Raw genomic sequence first — 20,898 nt, 5'->3', positions numbered from 1 at the left:
TCGGCACCGTCTCTCAGTTGTCAGATTGTTTCTCCCACGTTAGTGTCAAATGTTTTTTAATAACACCCCGGGAAAGATCTTGAGATGGATTACAATGTCACAAGGAATTATTATAAAATGAACTTGTTGATAGTATGGGAAGGAGTTATCTTCAGAAACTTGGCTGCATTTATAGATGTAGTTATTATTCCTTCATCTAATGCATCTTTGAATCCAGGGCAAGCTACTACAGAAAAGGTGGACGTGCCATGCTGCCAGTCAAGTGGATGCCTCCAGAGGCTTTCCTTGAAGGAATCTTCACCTCCAAGACAGATACATGGTAATATAACAGACCCTTGTAACACAACAAGGGTTATGGTAAATCAGGTCTTCAATTAGGTCAAACTTATTCACTCATGGGATCTAGGCGTCACTGGCTGGGCCATTTGTGAGCTCCAGTTGGTTCATGAGCTTCTCCATCGCATTCTTTATGGAGCAGAGGTGGGAAAGTTCCAGAGAACCTGCCACCCTCCTGCCCATTACCTCAGCACCTGAATTGGCCTTGGGGGAGGGCATTAAATTCCAGCCTGCTCTGGTGCCTGTTTATCACTCAGAGTTTACAACTTCCCTATTAGAGCACAACAAAAAGAAAGATGTGGTTGAGATGCAAGGAGGAACAGAAGAGAAACAGTATTACCGAGAGTGAGTTAAGCACAAGCTAAAGATGCAAGAGATTCAGAGCAGTAGCAGTCTAGGCAGGAGTGCAGCCTCTAAGAGTGAGTTCAAACATCCAACATGCTAGAGAAACAAGAGAGTGTAAAATCCATGAAGAGACAACCAGGAATAGGCGAATACCTGGCAAGAGTGGATTGCCTTATGAGGAAAGTCTAGACAGGCCAGGCCTATCTCCTCTGGAATTTAGAAGAGTTAGAAACTATTTAATTGAACCATATAAGGTCCTGAGGGGATTTGACCAAGTGGATGTGGAAAGGATGTTTCCTCTTGTGGGAGAATCCAGAACTAGGTATTTTACTTTAAAAAAGAGGTTCGCTCATTTAAATCAGAGGTGAGGTAAAACAGAAATTCTCTTAGACATTTGAGAGTCTTTGGAATTCCCATCCTCAAAAGGAAGACGGTGCAGAATACTTAAATATTTTTAAGATGTTGGATGGACCCTTGATGACCATGGGAGGTGATGCATCATCGGAGATGTCTAGGAATGTAGAGTTTAAGTTAAAATCAGATCAATCATGAGCTTATTGAATAGCGTGGCCTGTTCTCGTTCTTGTTCTTTGTTCTTTGTTTGAATGTTTGATCTGTGGAAGAAGCCTATCCAGACATTTAGCTGCAGCAGTTTGAGACATGGTTCCCAGAGAGTCTGGTCAATATTTAACCCTCAACTAACACCAAAAACAGATGATATGGTCATTATCACATGATTGTTTGTGGAAGATTGCTGTTTCAGGAACACAAATTTCTGACCACAAATTGTTTGCCGCATTATCCTATATTTCAGCATGTAAACTTCCATTGGTAGTAAAGTGCCTCTAGGACCTTCCCAGGATAAGAAAGTAAGCACTAAGTTCTTTCGTTGTTTCAAATGTTACTGTAGGTCATTTGGTGTATTGCTGTGGGAGATTCTGTCACTTGGATACATGCCATACCCCTGCAAAAGCAATCAGGAAGTCCTGGAGTTTGTAACGAGTGGTGGAAGAATGGATCCACCCAAGAAATGCCCAGGCCCTGTGTAAGTATGTTTGATCTCAGGTTAGTATGAATTTGACTAGTAAGGTGCAACAACACCGGGAAGGGCTTAATCTTAAATATTACCGAACCAGAATCAGAACACTTGACTCAAATCGGATTACTCATATTGCTAGAAAGAGGTGACTCACATTATTAGGTACAGGCTCAACAGCATTGCTGACTAGAGGCCAATAAAATTGATGGATCAGTTTCAGTGAAGGTTGTGGGTAGTGTTCCTGTCTCTCGTCCAGAAGCTTCACATTCATATCTAACTCAAGCACTTGCCTGCCAAGGAAGGTGTGTTCATGACACAGTCCAACAGGTTGAGATTCAATTTGCAAATCCTTCCAGTAGCAGGAGGTAAAACTGGGAGAGTTTGTTGATCAGCCAGCAAATTTGCAACCTCTCCTATGGTGTAAAGGATTAATGCTAAAAATGTAAATAGATGGTCGACATTATAAGATCATACAGCAATGGAGTCTATGTGGCTTTATGTGAAGGCTTGTGCCAAACCTAGGAAACGTTGCTCAATATAAGATCAAGTTTACCAACAGCTGCACTTTCCACAGTCTCTATCAACCCTAACTGCCAAGGACACAATCCAAACTAAGATCCATGATAGTGACAGATCTACAATTATTATCCACTGCTACAAACCACAATTTGCACAGAAAAATACCTGTTGCCATAACAGCATGGAACACTGAGTGAACTGTAACACCGCAGGATCAATGACTACTGAATATAGGCAGTAGGGAATTACACCTTTCACAACCTGAAGACATTCCAAGATACATTACAGCCATTAGAGTACTTTTTGAAATATAGTCACTATTGTAATCTCAGGAAAGAAGCATCCAACTATCACAGACTGCAGTCCATATAAAAATACAGATATTGTGGGAGCCCCATGTCTAGTATTCTAACATGGTGCTGGTTGTGCTCATGGGCAGAACATTTCTAACGCCAGAGTTACAATAATTGGCCTCAACATCAAGGCAAGGGATATCAGCATGGTTCCTCCTTCCTGATCATCTTCTGTGGGATGGTGGATTCATGGACATCCAGGGAGGGAGGGAGTTATGATGCTCTCCACTGTTCAGAAAGCTGAATACATTCACTGCTGAGATTCACAGATCAATGGTGACTTGTGTGTAGGAACAGGACTTGAAAACAAATATAAAACATGCCATATGTTATTATCTATTTTTGAAGATTCTGGAAAACCAGCTATTTGTTAAAAGCAAAACCTGAAGTTGCTGGAAAAGCTCAGCAGGTCCGGCTGCATCTGTGAAGAGAAATCGGATTGAAGGTGACCCTGAGGACCACTGGACTGGAAAGGTGAATTCTGAATTCTCTTCGCAGATGCTGCCAGCCCTGCTGAGCTTTTCCAGCAGCTTCTGTTTTTGTTTCTGATTTATAGCATCTGCAGTTCTTGCAGTTTTTATTCAGCTATTTGTTAGGATAGGCCACAGACATTTAAAGAATGTAATACACGGATGAAGCAAGGGTAAGAAGATTTGTAGCAGAATTCCAGGGAGTAACGTAAAACATCAAAATAATCTTTATTGTCCAATCTCAAACAACACTAAATATAAGTTATAATGATTAAATATTTAAACAGAATAATTAAGATAATGATTCTTAAACAAAATATAAGCTTCAACTTAAACTCAGTCCATTAAGTGGACTTAACCCAGCTTAATCTCTTTTACTATATTTTTTACACTGACAGGCTTTAAAATATACAAAATATCTGGAAAAGAGTTTCTTTACAGTTTTTGTCTGGCTACGCAGATCATCATTCACATCTTTGGTATATTCCTAGCAATGTGATTTCCGGCATCAGTAAAGATATTACTGACAGTCACAAACCATGTCCCCACTAGACACAGACTCACTAGACATTCTCTTGGTATCTCTTCCACAGTGGACATCTCTCTTACAGAACCCTGTCCCATTCTCTCAAACTTCCTCCTCCACTCTAACTACATAGATCTAAGCTATTTGATGAAATAAGGTACACCAGCTGTCTTCAGTCTCCAGGTTAGCCTTCCTCCCCCTTACTTATATTTTTAAAACCAAACCCAAAAACTTTTATTTCGATTTATTATCCATCCTCAGCAATTTTCTCCATAGCAACCTCAGGGTTTTCCAGCATTGAGTATCTCTCAGCTGTGTTAAAATTTCAAATGTTATTTGTAAATCAAAAACACATACACAATAAACTGTAAATAAAAAGAAGTCCAATTCACTTTAAACCAATACCAGAACTATGCACCTTTAACCCTACAGTAGGGATAGGTATTGCACAAACAGTCAAGGAGACAAAGAGAGAAAAATGGGAAGGCCTCCTTCATACAATGTGAAGCACTTCATAGCACTGTGGCAACACTCACTCCACTGACGGAGGTAAAGGACTTCTGAGACTTGTGCACAGTATCCAGGTCGGCACTCCAATGCGCTGTAGAATTGATGCAACATCTGAGAAGCAATCCTTCTGGTGAGATGCTAACCCTTAGGTAAGTGTAAAAGATCCCAAAATGCTCTTCTGATAAGAACAGGGGAACTTTCTCTAGAAACCTAGCAAATATTTATCACCAACCAATATCTTGAAGGCAGAATATCAGGTCATTATTTGTGGCTGTTTGTGGGACTGTGTTATGCACAATTGGGTCATTGTGTTTCCTTGTTTATAACCATGATGATTTCAGAAGTCCGTTAAAGGGGTTTTGGGATGGCTACAGATCATGAATGATATTATGTAAACTCAAATTCTTCCTGTCACAATAACTTTGTTTAAAAATTGGCAAACGAGGGCATTTATCTGATTCTGTTCCTTTAGGTATCGCATTATGACCCAGTGTTGGCAGCACCGACCAGAGTACAGGCCTGATTTCTCCACCATATTGGAAAGAATTAACTACTGCACACAAGTACGGAACATTCTCAATAGAAACATAGGAGGTAGAATTGGTGACACACAAGGCCAGTGGAATCAGATTCATTTTTAATACCCCGCTTGATATTCCTCTGTTGTAATGATAGGGTTCCAAGCTAGTCTGTTTGAATAAACAGCTATTCTTCAAGGCAATTAAAAAGTGCTAAGGGATCAGGCACATGGTGACAGTTGAACTTATTTGATCGAGCTATCTTCATAGAAAGCAACCAAATTTATGTTTAACAATAATGTAACTGCGGATTCCCAGACTATGAGCTCAATGGAGAAAAGATGTAATATGTTTTTGGGGGAGCATGTCAGGGGGAGGGACAGCTGAGGAACCATTGCCTCAAAGAGAAAGTGGTGGTTCAGTGGCTCAGTGGTTAGCATTGCTGCCTCACAGCATCAGGGACCAATTCAAACCTCGGGGCGACTGTGTGTGGAGTTTGCATGTTCTCCCCATGTCTGTGTGGGTTTCCTCTGGGTACTCTGGTTTCCTCCCACAGTCCAGATATGTGCAGGTTAGGTGAATTGGGCGTGCTAAATTGCCCATAATGTTAAGGGATGTGTAGGCTGGGTGGGATACTCTTTGGAGTATTGATGTGGACTCGATGGCCAAATGGCCTGCTTCCACACCGCAGGGATTCTATGAAAACAAAGGCTGGTGGTTTTGAAGAGCATGAGTGTAAAACAAGGCCCAAAGTGACCCTGACTGCACTGATTCTGATGTCTTAATGAAGGCCTGAGTGTCAGTCAAGATGCAGTAAGATGTCTGACTGACAGGCAGATTGGGGGGACAGAAGTCAGACTAGTTTGCAGGTCCACAGAAGAGTTTTAGATAGACGCTGTTCTAATGTATTGAAGACTAAAGGGAGAAAGCAGGAATGGGGTGTTGAGTTGGATAATCAGCAATGGTTACATTGAATGGCAGAGCAGGCTTGAAGGATTGAATGGCCTACTTATCCTATTTCAATGGTTCTATGTTTCTACTACTCAAGCTGAGTGTCTTATACAAGTTCAACATCATCTCTTTGCTGTTGTACTCTGTAACTGGAAGTCCGCATTATGGTCTAATTGCCTTGTTTGTCATTTTCAGGATCCAGACATTGTCAACACCCTCCTCCCCATTGAGTACGGCCCAACGGCAGAGGACGAAGGGAATACGGTGATGCGGCCTGACAGCTCTGGTGGTGTGACCCCACTGCTGAGGGTCAGCTCGGGTCTCGCCCCTCATGCTGCCAGTCAGATGGCGGAGTTCCTGCAATCTGGATCGAAGCTCCAACACCTTCAGGAGTTTCCAAAGGGAGAGAGCTTTGGTGCCAAGATGGAGAGCAGCCATCAGATGGCCCCTGTCGGTGGCCACTGGCTTTACTATGAAGCTGGGGCCGGTCACTCCTCCGAGGCTAAACCTCAGCAGGAGCAGAGGCAGATCAACCAGACCAAAACCTTGTGGAACCCCACTTATGGATCCTGGGTCTCTGAGAGTTACCAGAGAGCAGTGGCACTCTCTGAGGTGGCAGAGAAGCCACTGAACGTCCCTGAGAGAGAAGATTCGGGCTTGGATTGCAACAGCAGCTCTCCACCAAGCTCCCGGGAATCCCCTTCCCCAGATAGCCACTGCCCAGTTGGAGAAGTTGGAGGCCATTCTCTTCTGAAAACTCCAAGCTTCCCCTGCGGAAACATCAACTATGCTTATGATGACCTGGGCTGTGATATAGAGGGTGCGCAGCTACCATCGGATGCAGGTGAGGAGGATGGTTCCAGGCAGAAAATACCAGCTGTCAACAAGGAAATGCATTGCCTTTGCAACCCAGAGAAGTCAGCAAGAGATCGTGACTCAGGCCTGTCACTGTCAGAAGACCTCAGTATCACCTCTGTATAAGGATCTGAGACACATGCCAGATTGCCTGGATCTGCTCAGTTCAGTTCAAATCCATAAGAGGCAAAGAGACACAATTCCATTTGACACTGTACCTAGATTGGATTGCGAGCTCCTCCAAGGCCAGGAAATCTTGATGGGGCTCAAGGTTGGAAATAAGCAATCTCATCAGATTGGAAAGCCATTAAAAGTCTAGACAGGATTCACTCCGTTCATTTCTCTTTGATATTATTGACTTGATAGGAAGAGTATGTAGCCTAGAAGATTTCTAATCTGTAGCAGTTTCCACTTTGGTCCTCAAATCCCCCTCCTCATAAATTGAACTCTTGGCTAAGTGCCATTTTCTCTATGGAACAGCCCAGCAAAGAACTGATTAATCCGATTGACTCGTTGTGGTCAGTCCAAATGCCAGAAGATGCTAGAATTTACATTTCTGACACCAGCAATGCGAGAGTGGGCAAGGGCTAGTTCTTTGAAGTCATTGACTTATTTTAATAGGGGAGATCCAATGTTCTGATGGTACAGATTGGGATTACAGTTCATGTTGAAAGTCCAACACTGGAACCATTGAAATACCTCGACCAACTATTTCCCAATTTTTCGCACCAGTTTTAAAGAGTTGTCCATCTGAAATCATTATGAGCTGCAGCTTTATCCCTGGTTATCACCCCTAGGTGTACTTTGAGAATCATTGAGAGACATGCATCTTGTATCCCTGCAACCCGAAGAAATATACTGGGGAGAAACGTCACTTATTAACAGAGGATTCATGAAGAAACTGCATTGATGCTTTTTGGTATCATCTAGTGTCAGAAAGAAATGCTACAACTTGATTTTTGCTGTGTTCCCCTTCGAAGACTGGTCTTTGTAGAAGTGTCCAGTTTTTTTTGTTCAGTATTTTTTGATCTGAAATGAGAATTGGAGTGGGGGAGTGATTTGAACAACAATTGGGATGGGGACTATGTAACTGAGTATTTGTCTGATGTTCCTATAGTTTGACACAAGCTTCTCACCTTAACCATCCAATTCCATTCAGCATCTCCTAACCACCAATCCCTCCCCCCCCCTCCACCCCTAACCTTCCTGGCTTCTGTCACACTTACATCATGGTGGGAAATTCTCCGAAAGCTTTCAATAAATCTTTGACTTTAAATTTCAAATAGATCATTCTTGTCCCAGGTCCACCATGATTTGGTCAGAAAACCCATCCCCCCACATGCATAAGAGTCTGTTGAATGTCTTATGGGTTGTAGACATGAAGACTGATCTATTGACTCTTTGTTCTTTCTGAGCAAGTGAAGGTTTTTCCAGAAGACAGTAACTTCAGCAAAATTAATTAACAGTGAATGATCAAAGATGGCTCCAGAAGCTCAGCGCTGGATTTAGTAGTGCGATAGACAGACGTTCCAATTAGCTTCAGTTAGAAGTGCATTGAGTGCAAGGTGGCCAATGTGGGATGGGGTGTTTTGTCATACATCTTTCCCCCCTGCTCAGTCAAACAATTAATCCCCTTTCAATGTTGTTGAATATTGTTTACATAGATATGGGTGAACACAGCATTTGATTAATGCCTTATTTTTTACTCATTAGTTGCTCTCAGCGATTCTGGAGGACTGCGAAGATAATTCAACACCCTGCTGTGCACCAGTTTTGTCCAAATATTTCTTTTGGTTTGAACATTGAGGATTTGGAGGTTGGACTTTTGACAATAAATGTAAACATATGTGCCAATTACGTAGACCCAGAATGTGGAATCTTTTCAGCTTGATCAGGTAGTTAAACACTGTGAGATAACTTTAAAATAATAGTTAATGTCAAGTCACAGTTGATAAGTTATTTTTTATGTGAGAAGCTCAGTAGTTTACTAATGCGCTTAACTCAATTGCTGAAGAGAACTAACTTGCTTCAATTGACGAGCAAAAATGAAATTCTCTGGATTCTAGAAGTCTGAAATAAAAACAAAGCAGTGTAAATTCTCGGTGCAGAAAGAAACCTTAAGTATTTACAAGTTGGGTTTCTGAAAAGCGTCCTATTCAACTTGAAACGTAAACTGTCTTTCTCTCTCTCTCCACAGAAATTGCCAGACCTGCTGAGTTTCTCCAGAACTTTCAGTTGTTATCCTCTTAGCTTGCATACATTCAAGAAAGGACGGGATTATTTGAAAACAAAATATGACAGATGCTGAAAATGAAGTAGGAAGTGCTGGTAACACTCAACAGGTCAGGCAGCATCTGTGGCCAGAGAAACAAAATGAATGTTTCAGGTCAATAGCCTCGCACCTAACCTACTATCTCCTCACGTGGCTTGTCATCACATTTTGTCCAATCACAGCTCTTGTGAAGCACCTCGACACATTTCACTACATTTAAAGCGCTCTATAAATACAAAGTTGTTGTTGTTCTAATCACGCTCAGGTTTTTGTTTATGTTATAAAGACTGTGATTGGTCTGACCGATCTCAACTCCTGTTTCTGTTACACAGATTGTAATTGGTCTAAGTAAGCGTGCTATTTGGTTCATGTTGTAATGATAGTAATTTAGTTCATGTTCTACACTCTGTCATTGGTCTAAGGAAGGTCTAATGTTTCTTTATTCCTTCTGGGGGTGGGGAGGGGAGCAGAAACCATTGTTGCTTCACAATAGTATTAAGATATAATTTCTTTTATGTTGACTTTTGCATCTTTTACTTTTTGGTCATCTCTCTACAGAAAAATGTCTCATAAATTGCATATTAAAGATGATTAACACAAAAGCGTGAGCTCTCATGATAGCTGGCTGTCACAAAGAGGCCTAGTTTTCAGTTCCTCATTAGCTTCAATTCAGTTCGTGGCGGTGTTAGTGGCTAGAGTTAGTTTCTGGCCTGAGGCTGGGAAAGGCCAGGAAACATCAGCCAGGGTTTCTGCATGAGGTCAGTACTGAGGGATAGAGGGTGGGAGCAATATTATACATAGTGAGGGCTGGGGTGGATGTGGAAGAGAAGAATTAATGGTGATGAGAGAAGATCATTGTTGAAAACTGATGTCAATACCATCTCAGTTTCCCCATGGTATTTGAGTGATGACCAGTGATTGGGCAAAATAGGAAACAGGGGTAAGCCATTTGGGCCACTTGGCCCACTCCACCATTTATCAAACCACAGCTGATCATTTACCTTCCACTATTTATTCCCCAGCATCCCCATATCCTTTGCTGTCATTAGTATCACGAGATGCCATGGGGTGAAGAATTTCATAGATCTGCCGCCCTCCAAGTGAAGATAAAAGAATGTACATTTCAGTCTTCAATAACCTGTCCCTCACTTTGAGGCAGTGACCCCTGGTTCTGAACTCACAACAGGGGATAGACATTTACCCTGCAAAAATTCTCTAAGTTTCAATAACATGCTTTGAAGCTCTACGGAATACAGGCCTGGTGTCGTCAATCTCATAAAAGAATCCAGCCACCCCAGAGATTAATCTGGCAAACTTTCATGGCACTCCCTCTGTGCAAGGAGACCAAACATGTACACAATACTCCAGATGCAGCCTCGTCGAGGCTCTATACAAATGCAGCAAATCATCTTTACCTGTTTGCTCACATCCCCTTGCGCTGAAAGTTAACATACTGTTTGCCTTCCTAATTGTTTCTGCTCCTGCACATTAGCTTTTATGGACAAGGACAGCTGCTCTCATCTCTGATTATGTAAAAAATATTGTGCCTTTTTTTACCAACATGGACCCACTCATTCGGATTATATTCCAATTGTCACCTTCTTGCCCATTCACTCACCCTGTCCAAATTCCCGCAAAACCTCCTCAACTCTCAGCTAATTTTGTGCTATCTGTAAATTTGGAAATTTGGCATCTGGTCCCTGTACACATATGAATTCTGTAGATTGAGCTGCCTTTGGAATTCTGTAGGAGTGGAGCTGATGTCAGATGGAAATCACAGGATGGAAGAAACTCTACTGAGAGAGACAGAAAAGAATGAAATTCTACCTCAACTGGAAGGATAAATTGCCCATACTCTGGCTGTGAAGACACAATATTAATGAGCTATTTCAGGGAGAATACTGCACAATGCAATGGGGTGGGTCAAATCATAACTGGAATAGAACCCTCTCACTGGGATAAAATGCTCATAAATTTATCAATCTGTGAGGAAGTTGTTGAATCCAGTCTCCTCATTAGAATTAATTGTACAGAAGTCTAAAAGAGTTTTAGCATTTTCAGGAAATAAATTGTGCAAATTTATCCTGAAGACTCCAATTTAGGAAGACCAAGACACAAGTGAAGCTCGTAATCTTCAAAGTTTGGGTTTACAAATTATCTTTATTTTGGAAATGTGTATTCTTTTATTGTTACCAGTACAATAATTTTGGAACTCTGTATTTAATAGCATTGTGGGAGCATCTCACATGTGCACTGCGGCTACCTTTTCAAAAACAATTCAGAATCTGCAATAAATGTTGGCCTTGCCAGTGAAACTCTGATCCACTGCTCCTTCTGGGAAGTGCCACAGTGTGAAAATCTGGGTTACGCTTAGTGTCTTAGTTTGGTTGTGATACCATTGTAGAGAAGTAAATGACACCCACTCAGTTCATGGATGCATTGCAAAACCAGAGATGGCATATGCTGGTGAAACACTATTTGGATGTTCAAGCCTAGCAGATTGGTAAACTCCAGTGACGTATTTCCAATGCAGCATGCATGCAGTTTTCTGCTGGCGAGCTATGCACTAGAATCTTATGACTTCAAATGGAATTTATTGCCCAACTCTCTCGGGTAGATCTAAAATGATCTATGGCACTGTTTCAGAGAACAGCAGATGGGTTTGCTGGTGTCCTGACAAACATTTATATCTCAGCTGACAAGAACATCTTGTCACTGTCATAACGCTATTTGTGGGACTTGCTGTGTGTAACTTGGTTGCTGAACTTCCTACATTACAAAGTGACTAGACTGAGAAAAGTAATTTGCTGTAAGACACTTTGGTATGTCTTGAGGTCATGGAAGGCATAAAAATGCAAGTACTTTCTTTGTCCCTCCAAGTGGGGTACTCATGACAATAACTAACTGTGTACAGTACTGCACTAGCCAAAGACAATGACATTCTGCTACATTAAGCCTAGCACTTCGACAGTCACTTATGTGGCTGTTTTGCATCAAGTGCGAACCTCTTTAGCCATTATTAGGGAGTAGAATTGCATCAATAAAGTTGCCTGATGATTCAAGAATGATACAGTTAAGTACAGCCACATCAATTGTGTCGTGAAGATTAAATCAAGTTGGTATGTGCGCTAGATATGAGCACGTTTCTACTTTATGCTTGTTAATAGTTTTGTTTTCCTAATACTGCTCTTTGAGATAACAATCCACTGAAACATTCAAGCACTAATCATGTAACAGTGTCTGAATTTATAATTACTGCTTCACTAATAAATGAACTACTTACCACATACCACAGTGTGTTGTGATCTGAATTGGAACTCATAAAGAGTGTCATCTGATGTGGTTTGCTTTACTTCAAGCCAGCCCAGCTACCTGCACAGAGAGCTACCAGTCTGGAGTACCATCTGCACATACTGATTCTTTTGTGTCTCTAAATAAGGCTTGTCATCTCTTTATATACTGTAACTTTTCTTTATTTCCATCTGTACATTGTGGATTCTCACATATGGTTCTCTAGTGCAGAGTCCTAGACCTCTCTCTCCGCATGCTCACTCTGGACTGGTATCGTCTCTTTTGCTGATGTCAGGGTCATGCAATCAGTTACATCATCTTGAATTTCATCATTTGGTCAGCACCTTTAGTTTGAGTCTACATTCCCTACTTTTCACATTAAGTCAGCAAATGGATTGTTTCACAATGATTAAGACTGTTATATTACACAGTGCACCAAATGTTGCATTCTGCCAAGTTAGAGCCTGGCCTGTCCCTTTAATACTTCAAGCACTGTTAATAAGATATGCTGAGGGCACTTAGAAGCAAATTCTTATGAGATGGGTCTTAAGCTCCTCAGGGGACTATCACCTCGCTGTAGTTTGGCAGTTATTGATAAATCCTTGGTTTCTTCCAAAGCTCAAGAAGATGAAAAGACAGGAAATATCTGTATCTGTGATCTCTTCCAGGAAATATCTGTTTCCTGAATTGTTTTGTAATGAGGTTAAGGTATGGCCCATACATTGGCAAGCTTTTCATCAAGGTATGTTATACTGGGGTACAGGGTCAAGTCTCTGGGCAGGGAATGGTGCCAAACTTGGAAAGTCTTGAAGATTAGATAAAGACTTACCAGGAAATTATAGAAGGGTTAAGGCTGCGAGAGGTCACAGAGATAGCAGCAAATATTATTGCAAAACACAGTATATACATGAATGATTTATTGTACAGCATATGTCCTAAACTCAGTCAGAAAAAAAGTCACACCAATAATTATCAGTAGTGTTCAGTAATGTACAGTAGAGATTCCTCAGAATACTTTACATTCCCACTTGAAACATACACTAGAAAATTCACAATTATGTCTCTATACTGCAAGATTCCAGGATTTTGTTTTGGTTTCCAGCAAAGCTCTGTGCAGTTCGCATTGACTTTGAATCCCATATCACCTTACAACATACAGAAGTGATAATGCATACAGGATTGGATCAGGAGACTTCTAATGCCTTCTTTTGAAGTTGAAGAACTATGGTCTGACCTGAGCAATACTATAGTTGTGGCTCCCCGAATGATTCTTGGACTGATCTGTGCAGGACTGGGAACTGGATTTTCGAATGCATTTCTGCATTGAGAGACGCACTCAAATTCATTCCTCATGGAGGGTGAGACCGTGCATTTGTGGTTAACACTTTTGAGCCCATCAGGGTGCATTTTTTCCTAAAAATTTGTTTTAAGTTCATGGAATTCTATTCCCAGAAGAGAGAAAATGGACCACAGATTATGGAACTAAAACAGCAGAGAGAAGAAAATGACCAAACCACTCCAGGCACAGTACTGAAGGGCTATATAAAATAAAGACTTTTGGCTTTCAACTTTTCTCCATTTTATTTCTCTCCAAATCAGTTTTTTTCTCCTCTGATTCTCTCTGCTCCTATTGATTCACACTGTCTCTCTTTTTTTCCCCCAAGGTTTTACCCTCTCTATGAAAGTTTCTCCACTTGTCACCTTGTGGTGCCATCCTTTGAGTGAGTCACCAATCCCTCATTCTCTGTGAATGCTTCCTCCTTGATGTGCAGCAACTCTGACGTGTTGCAGTGATTCCCTGGACTGTTAACATGAGTTCAAATCCTGCTGTGACAGTTTGAGACCACAAGCACAATTTTTTTAAAAAATCATGCCAGTTACCAGGAAGCTGTTGGATAGTTGCAAAATCCGAAAGAGTTCACTCATAAGAAGAATAGCTCAAGTTCCTATATCACAGCCTTCACAGCATTACCCTTCAAAACCGCTATATTGGCTGTAAAGTGCTCAGGGACGCACCGAGGGGAAAGGCGCTATAGAAATGTAAACCCTATCCTACCAATTTGGTTAACTACCTAGAAGTGGTCTCACAAGTTGTTAGCTGGGAAAACTAGGGATGAGCAATAAATTCCAGTGACACTTGCCCAGGATAGCAAATATTAAAAACAAGATTTAGGATCCAGTGAGAACACTGGCTATAGTGTCCCTCATTGTGGGTGTGAAGAATTTATCACTTCAGAAATTGTTTACCTATCCCGGCAGCCATTTTGAATGGGATAAGAGACAAGGTGTGAGGTGTTTGAAACTGTTTATGTTGAAACTGTTTATGTGGAGAAATAGTTTCATTTACACGAGGGACAAGAGGCCTCAGATTTAGAAATCAGAGGGAGAAATAAGGAGAAATTGTTCTGGTGTGATCCAGATTATATCGTCTGAGAGAGTGTCAGAAGCAGATTTATTGGCAACTTTTAAAATGGAACTGGGTAAATACTTGAAAAGAAAAATAAATACAATGTCATGAGGACAGTGCAAGGGATTGGGACCTGGCATATGCAGTATGGGCTGAAAGGCCTTAAATGTCTAGGAACTGACATGAGTTAAACCCGTTGACTGCCAGTAATCTGCCAAATCACAGGGTACCCTCTCAGTAATGGAAACACTGTGGATTAGGAGAGAGATCCTTATTTCTCCTCATTTCTGAATTTGATTACTTCTACCATTCAGCCTGATAGTATATCCCTGGCAAATAATTCTGGATTTAAACTTCATTGAAAGGTAGCTTATAACGGATCACCATCCCAGCTGAGTCCAAGCAGTGAGACTTCACCTGGACAGGTTGTCAAATTGGTGCCATCTCAGGATAATTGGATCAGTCTGTGTTTTCAAGAAGAATAAACCTTTGGGGGATCGGCCAACCTCAGAGGTCTACTTCATGGAAAGAGGCCCTTTGGCCCAACCTGGCCATGCTGCCCAGTTCTCACAATTAATCTAGTCCCATTTGCCTCTGTTTGGTCCATATCCCTTCATTCCTAGCTCCATCCATGTACCTGTCTAAATGTTTCTTAAAATGATAAAATTGTACACGCCTCCACCACTACCTCTGGCAGCCTGTTCTAGACACTCACCTTGCTCTGTGTGAAAATAAATGTCATGAGAGTGGCAGAGGAAAGTGATGTGGATAACACCATTTCAGGGAGAAGCTGGCAGTGAAGGTTCTACACATTGGTTTTCCGACATCAGATCTCAGGAACTGGCCCCGGAAATGACGATACTTTTGGCTGAGAGGATTAAATTGTGAAGACAGGCTGGCTGCTATCCTGTTTGGTTCGGATTGGTGAGGGATGAACTGGTCAAATCGTCTAAAGTGATCATGGAATTCATCAGGGTATGTAAGGAAAAGCAATTTCTTCTGATGAGGGAACATCAGAACACAGGAACCACGATCCTAAAATAAGATCTAGGTTATTTAAAAAGGAAAACAGGAAGCTCATTCCATCAAAAAAAGGGAAATTTGTAGCTGTGACAAACACAGAAACTGCTGGAGAAACTCAGCAGGTCTGGCAGCTTCTGGAGAAAGGAAAATCAGTGTTAACACCTCGAGTCCAGTATAACCCTTCTTCAGAACTGAAAGGTGTTGGAAAATGTTTTTTGTCAATACTTTTGTTGGAGATGGAGGAAGAGGAAGGGGCCCAAATGAGGACAGGCTCGGTGCAAAAGGCAAAATTTGCAAAAAGTGCAGCGTTTGCAACCATCTCCCTAATATGCGGTGCGTTATCTGGAATTTCTAAGGCTGAGATTAATAGATTGTTGTTTGATCAGGGTAAATCAGGGGTATAGAGGTAGTTAGGTAGATGGACTGTAGTACAGATTGGTCATGAGTTAACTGAATGATGGACTTGGGTTGAGAATGTGTTGCTGGAAAAGCGCAGCAGGTAAGGCAGCAGAAAAGGTGCAGGAAAATCAACGTTTCGGGCCAGAGCCCTTCATCAGGAATGAGGCCTCATTCCTGAAGGCTTTATGCCTGAAACGTTGATTTTCCTGCTCTTCGGATGCTGCCTGACCTGCCATGCTTATCCAGCAACACACTCTCAACTCTGATCTCCAGCATCTTCAGACCTCACTGTCTCCTGGATGATGGACTTGCTTGAGGGGGGCGAATTGACATCTCCAGCTGTTCCTGTTTTTGTAAGCTGCATATGAGAGATGTGACACATGGAAGAGATTTCCCATAATAATACAAATAACTCATCAATAACCCAAATCTCCTTATCGCTGCAGAAAATATGACAGTGATAATCAATGAGAGAAGGTGAAATGGAGCACTTGCATGTTATGTGACACTCATGATATCCTTCCACTCAGACCTCATTAAGTAAACCATGCTGTGTTCCATACTTGGTGTATGGGATATAAATAAAGCATAATCCAAGTAGACAGCTCTATTCAGAAATAACCCCTTTTCCAGGCAGTGAGCTGCAGAAAATTACTGGGAAGCCAAGACAGAAGTATCACTCAGTTTTGAACAGTCTCCTGAGGAAGTGAAAGTAAAGGACGAGCTTGGGATCCACATCGTGTCTGTCAAATAAGAACATTCCAAATCACAGACAATGAATCAAAAGTGAAGTCACTGATTTTATGTCAGTAATCAACATGAAATGTGCATTATACAATGGAGTAGCATCTGTTAGCAGCAATACTACAGACTGGGCTGTTATGCCAGGGAGTGTAGGTGATGTATGGAGTGTACTATAGTGAGAATATAGGGAACACCAGTAAAGGGTATCAGTGTTATAGTGAGGGGTGTGGTGTAGATTCATGTTACAGTGAAGGGTGTGGAGTGTATCGGTGTTAGAGTGAGGGGTGTGGGGTATATCGATGTTACAGCGAGGGGTGTGGAATATATCAGTGTTATAATGAGGGGTATGGAGTATATCAGTGTTATAGTGAAGGATGCGGAATCATTCAAAATCTATCCTACCTTAGGGAAGGCAACTAGAACCGGATATAATATTCCAAATGAGGTCTTTATTTGTTCCTGTTCACAAACCCTCTTGCAGTAAAGACTGTTTATCTTCTGAACTGCTGGCTACACCTACATGAACAAGGGCACCTCGACCTCTTTGGACATCAGCATTTCACAACTACTCACTATTTATGAAATACTCTTCACCTGAATTGTTCCTACCAAGTGGATAACCTCACACTTATCTACAGGCTCTTGCCTATCATGTTCAGCCTGTGTAAATCCTCACGGCTCTCAGGTTTTGTGTCAGCTGCACCTGCCAATAGAGTAACCAGCCCACACAGGGAAATGGAGAGAAGCTGGTTAGCTGAATCTGCTGGTTTCATGAGGAATACAAGTGGCTGCTGGGAGAACTGGTCCTGTTGCTGCCACAAGATGAAGGTGCATTTTAAAAAACAAGCCACTTTTAAATCCTGGTATATCTGGCCATGATAAGTGATGTTGTCTTTTTTGATAAAGTCATTCTTGAACTATTAATCCTTTCTGGTTGCTAATGCCACTAAAGTCCCCATTCTGGATGCTTGGAATCTCGATTACAGAGAATTTGCTGTATTACAATTGACCCCACATCAGAGTCATTGATATAGATTGTGAATAGTTGGAGCTCAAGCACTGACCCTTGTGGTCCCCACTTGTCATATTGGAGAATGAGCCATTTTTCCCTAATCTCTACTTTTTGTCTGGAAGCCATGTTACTATAATAGCCCCAATCCCAAACACTTTCATTGTTTACAAATACCTTGTGTGGGACTTAATCAAAGTCTACTGAAAATCCAAATACCCCATATTTATTGGTTCTCCCTTAATCAACTCTGCTCATAACATCCTCAAAAAGCTATCAACCTTGTCAAACATATCCACTCATCCTAAGTCCATGTTGCATCAGCCTAATCAGACAAGTACTTCTGAATATCTAGTACTCACTTCCTTTATAATAGATTCTAGGATTTTACGATAACATACACCAGGCCTGCAGTTCCCCGTTTACTCTTTCCTGTGTTGGCCACTTCTGCTTTCGACCTGGACATTGTGAGGTACGAGGTGAGGGGGAAGTCACCTTATCTTTCAGGAGAGCGCCCACAAATTTTCTTGCTTTGCATTGATATCATCCATGAGCAGAATCTAATTGCAATTGTCCTTCAAATATTATTTCAAGCCAAACCCGAGAGTAACCATTCGTAACAGTTCCACAGTGAATAGCAACCATATTTCCCACGAGATAAGAGCGTCACCTCCACCATTCTGATACCTTTGTGCGTCCCATTCACAGTCTGGGTCCAATTAAAGACACAAAGTCACCCAAGAGAAAGCCCACCGGCAGTGGGGAAACCTCAGTTGCATCTCGCCAAAATGTCCTCTCTCTTTCTTTGTTCCCTCACCGCTTTGAACAGCAGCGCGCATCCAGGTCGAGGGAGGCTGGCCCCGTACAATATTCCTACTGCCCAATGGAAAAGGAGGAATTTGGCCTAGCATCACAAAATGCTGGATGCAATGGCGATCATATTGTCAAGCCCCAGGAGGTAGCCATCTTCCCTGTTGCCTTCCTCCCAGAACAGACGGTGATTAAGAGTCTTTCCGCTTGGCAGCCTGGTGGTCTTCCCAAAGTCGATCAGCCACACCTTTGCCACCTCGTTCTTGTCATGTATGAACAGCAAGGAGCTCCCGATAACCTGCAGCACCATGTAGAGGTGAAGGGCGAAGGTCAGAAAACTCAGGTGCAAGACAGAGAAAATAACCACGGCGCTTACATGTCGAGATTTAAAAATAAAAGGTTTCAACCAGAATGAGTTGGGATGTTAAAGGACTAAATTAAAACAACAGGGCATTTGGGTGGGGGATTGGTGCAAGTGTTGTGGGAGGTCTGGGGAGGGTAGAGAGTTGTGGTGTACAGGGTTGGAGGAGAGATGGAGGGTCGGTTGGTGGTGGGGGGGAGGGTTGCGGTGCTGGACCTGACCAGGGATTAGATGAGATGGGGTACTTGACGGGGTTGTAGGGTTGGAAGGTTGGAGCGGGTGGAAACTGGGGATGTGGGTGGGGTGGGGGAATTGTGAAGGGATGGGGTGAGGCGCGCTGGGGGTGTTTGAGAGGGTGGTGTAAGTTTGGACAGGGAAAGACCTGCAATGATATAGTACCTTTCACATCCTCAGAAATCTCCAAAGGTGCTTTAATAGTCAACTAAGTAATTTTCAACATGATGCAATTTTGGGAATGTTATCATGAACTTGCACGAAGCAAGATCCCCTAAACACCAAGACGACAATGACTAGGTTTGTAATTTTCAATTATGTTGGTGAGGAGATAAATATTACCAAGGGCATGGGAGGTGTGAACTTCCCTTGCCCTTCTTTAAAACAGGATGAACTAAGTCTTGATTTAATGTCTCATATGAAAGACAGCAGCTTGAGCAGTGAGCTCTCAGCCTTGATTATCTGCTCAAACTTTAGGAGGGGTACTTCGAGTCATACAGCATGGAACAGACCCTTCGGTCCAATGAGTCCACGCTGACCATGTTCCCAAACTAAACTAGTTCCACCTGGCTGCGTTTGGCCCATATCCCTCCAAACCTTCCCTATTCATGAACTTGTCCAACTGTCTTTTAAATATTGTGACTGTGTCCGCATCCACCGCTTCCTCTGGAAGTTCATTCCACACACGAACCACTCTCTGTGTAAAGAAATTGCCCCCATTTCTTGTTCAAATCTTTCTCCTTTCACTCTAAAAACATGCTGCTAGTCTTGAGATTCCCTCGCCTAGGAAAAAGACACCTGACATATGACACCTTATGATTTTATAAACCTCTGTAAGGTCACCTCTCAACCACTTACGCTCCATTGAAAAATGTCCTGGCCTATCCAGCTGTCCTTATGACTCAAACCCTCCATTCCCAGTAACATCCTGGTAAATCTCTTCTGAACCCTCTCAGGTTTAGCAATATCCTTCCTATAATAGGGAGGCCAGAACCCTTAACCACTGCAATTCCGTGATCCCTACCTCGTGCCTTTTGAAGAACTCCGACGTTTCCAGAGCTTTCCGAATCTCCATTAGTCTTGTCATGTAGGCTTGCTTCAGGTGCAAACAAAGCAGAGGTTAATACATCAATGGGGGTTGAGATCAAACAGAAACTGTCCCTGGTCTGCGCAGGCCTCAGTTGGTGGTGGATGGTTGCACTGCCTGTGGCCCCAGATTCTATAGACTACAGATTGGGAATCAGCTAGAGTCCCTGCTCCTGGTCCACTATGCCCTCCAGCAGCACCACCTTCTCCTGGAGATTGGGTGATGCTTCCAATATTCAAACAGCTTCACTCCGCTCACATTATGGCTGGTTGCAGGAATAGGAATATATGAAAAACAATGAGCTGGTGCCATTTCACTTTCCCAGTCTGGTCAGAAGTGCTGGCAAATCTATTGGTGAGTGAGACACAGAAAGAGAGCATGTGCGTATGAGAGAGAGCATATGTGCAAGAGAGAGAGGTTTGTGTGATTGTGTGTGTGAAAGAGAGTGTGTGTGAGAAGAACATATATGAGAAAGTGTGTAAGACAACATGTAAGAGAGACAGTGTGTGCGTGTGAGAGAGTGTGAGTGTGAGAAAGACTGTGTGTGAGTGTGTATGTGAGGGGGAGATGGTGTGTGTGCGCATGCATGGGGGGAGTGTGTGTGTGTGAGAGAGAGTGGGTGTATGGGAAAACATATGTCAGAGAGCATTTTTGTGAGGGGGAGTGTATGTGAGACTGTGTGTAAGACAGCACATGCATGAGAGGGACAGAGAGGTGTGAAAGAGACACGTATGTGAAGAATATTTGTGTGTGATAAAGAGGTAGCGAGTGGACAAGAGACTGCATGAAAGAGCATGTATGCTTAGAGCGAGTATGCAAGTGAGAGAATGGGCATGGGA

The 20,898-nt window shown here is 42.3% G+C and overlaps 2 protein-coding genes across 2 annotated transcripts in view; one reads left to right on the top strand and one right to left on the bottom strand.

Annotated features, from left to right (window-relative positions):
* ltk (leukocyte receptor tyrosine kinase) overlaps window positions 1–7,115 on the top strand; it is a 172,073-nt gene extending 164,958 nt beyond the window's left edge. Inside the window, exons 18-21 of the mRNA XM_043698197.2 lie at window positions 218–319; window positions 1,592–1,726; window positions 4,571–4,661; window positions 5,763–7,115. Of these exons, the coding sequence (XP_043554132.2) occupies window positions 218–319; window positions 1,592–1,726; window positions 4,571–4,661; window positions 5,763–6,548 (1,114 nt within the window). The 3' untranslated portion in view covers window positions 6,549–7,115. The remainder of the gene's footprint in view (window positions 1–217; window positions 320–1,591; window positions 1,727–4,570; window positions 4,662–5,762) is intronic.
* Window positions 7,116–12,885: 5,770 nt separating this feature from the next.
* Window positions 12,886–20,898, bottom strand: part of LOC122554013 (inositol-trisphosphate 3-kinase A-like) — a 129,155-nt gene continuing 121,142 nt past the window's right edge. The window contains exons 6-7 of the mRNA XM_087990111.1: window positions 19,997–20,068; window positions 12,886–18,675 (exon numbers count right to left, since the gene is read on the bottom strand). Coding sequence (XP_087846237.1) covers window positions 18,478–18,675; window positions 19,997–20,068 — 270 coding nt within the window. The 3' untranslated portion in view covers window positions 12,886–18,477. The remainder of the gene's footprint in view (window positions 18,676–19,996; window positions 20,069–20,898) is intronic.

This window comes from Chiloscyllium plagiosum, unplaced genomic scaffold (assembly GCF_037043375.1).
Source record: "Chiloscyllium plagiosum isolate Xiang-an unplaced genomic scaffold, Cpla_swu_hap1 HiC_scaffold_8, whole genome shotgun sequence".
Lineage (NCBI taxonomy): Eukaryota > Metazoa > Chordata > Chondrichthyes > Orectolobiformes > Hemiscylliidae > Chiloscyllium > Chiloscyllium plagiosum.
This window is presented reverse-complemented; position numbering and strand designations above follow the sequence as displayed.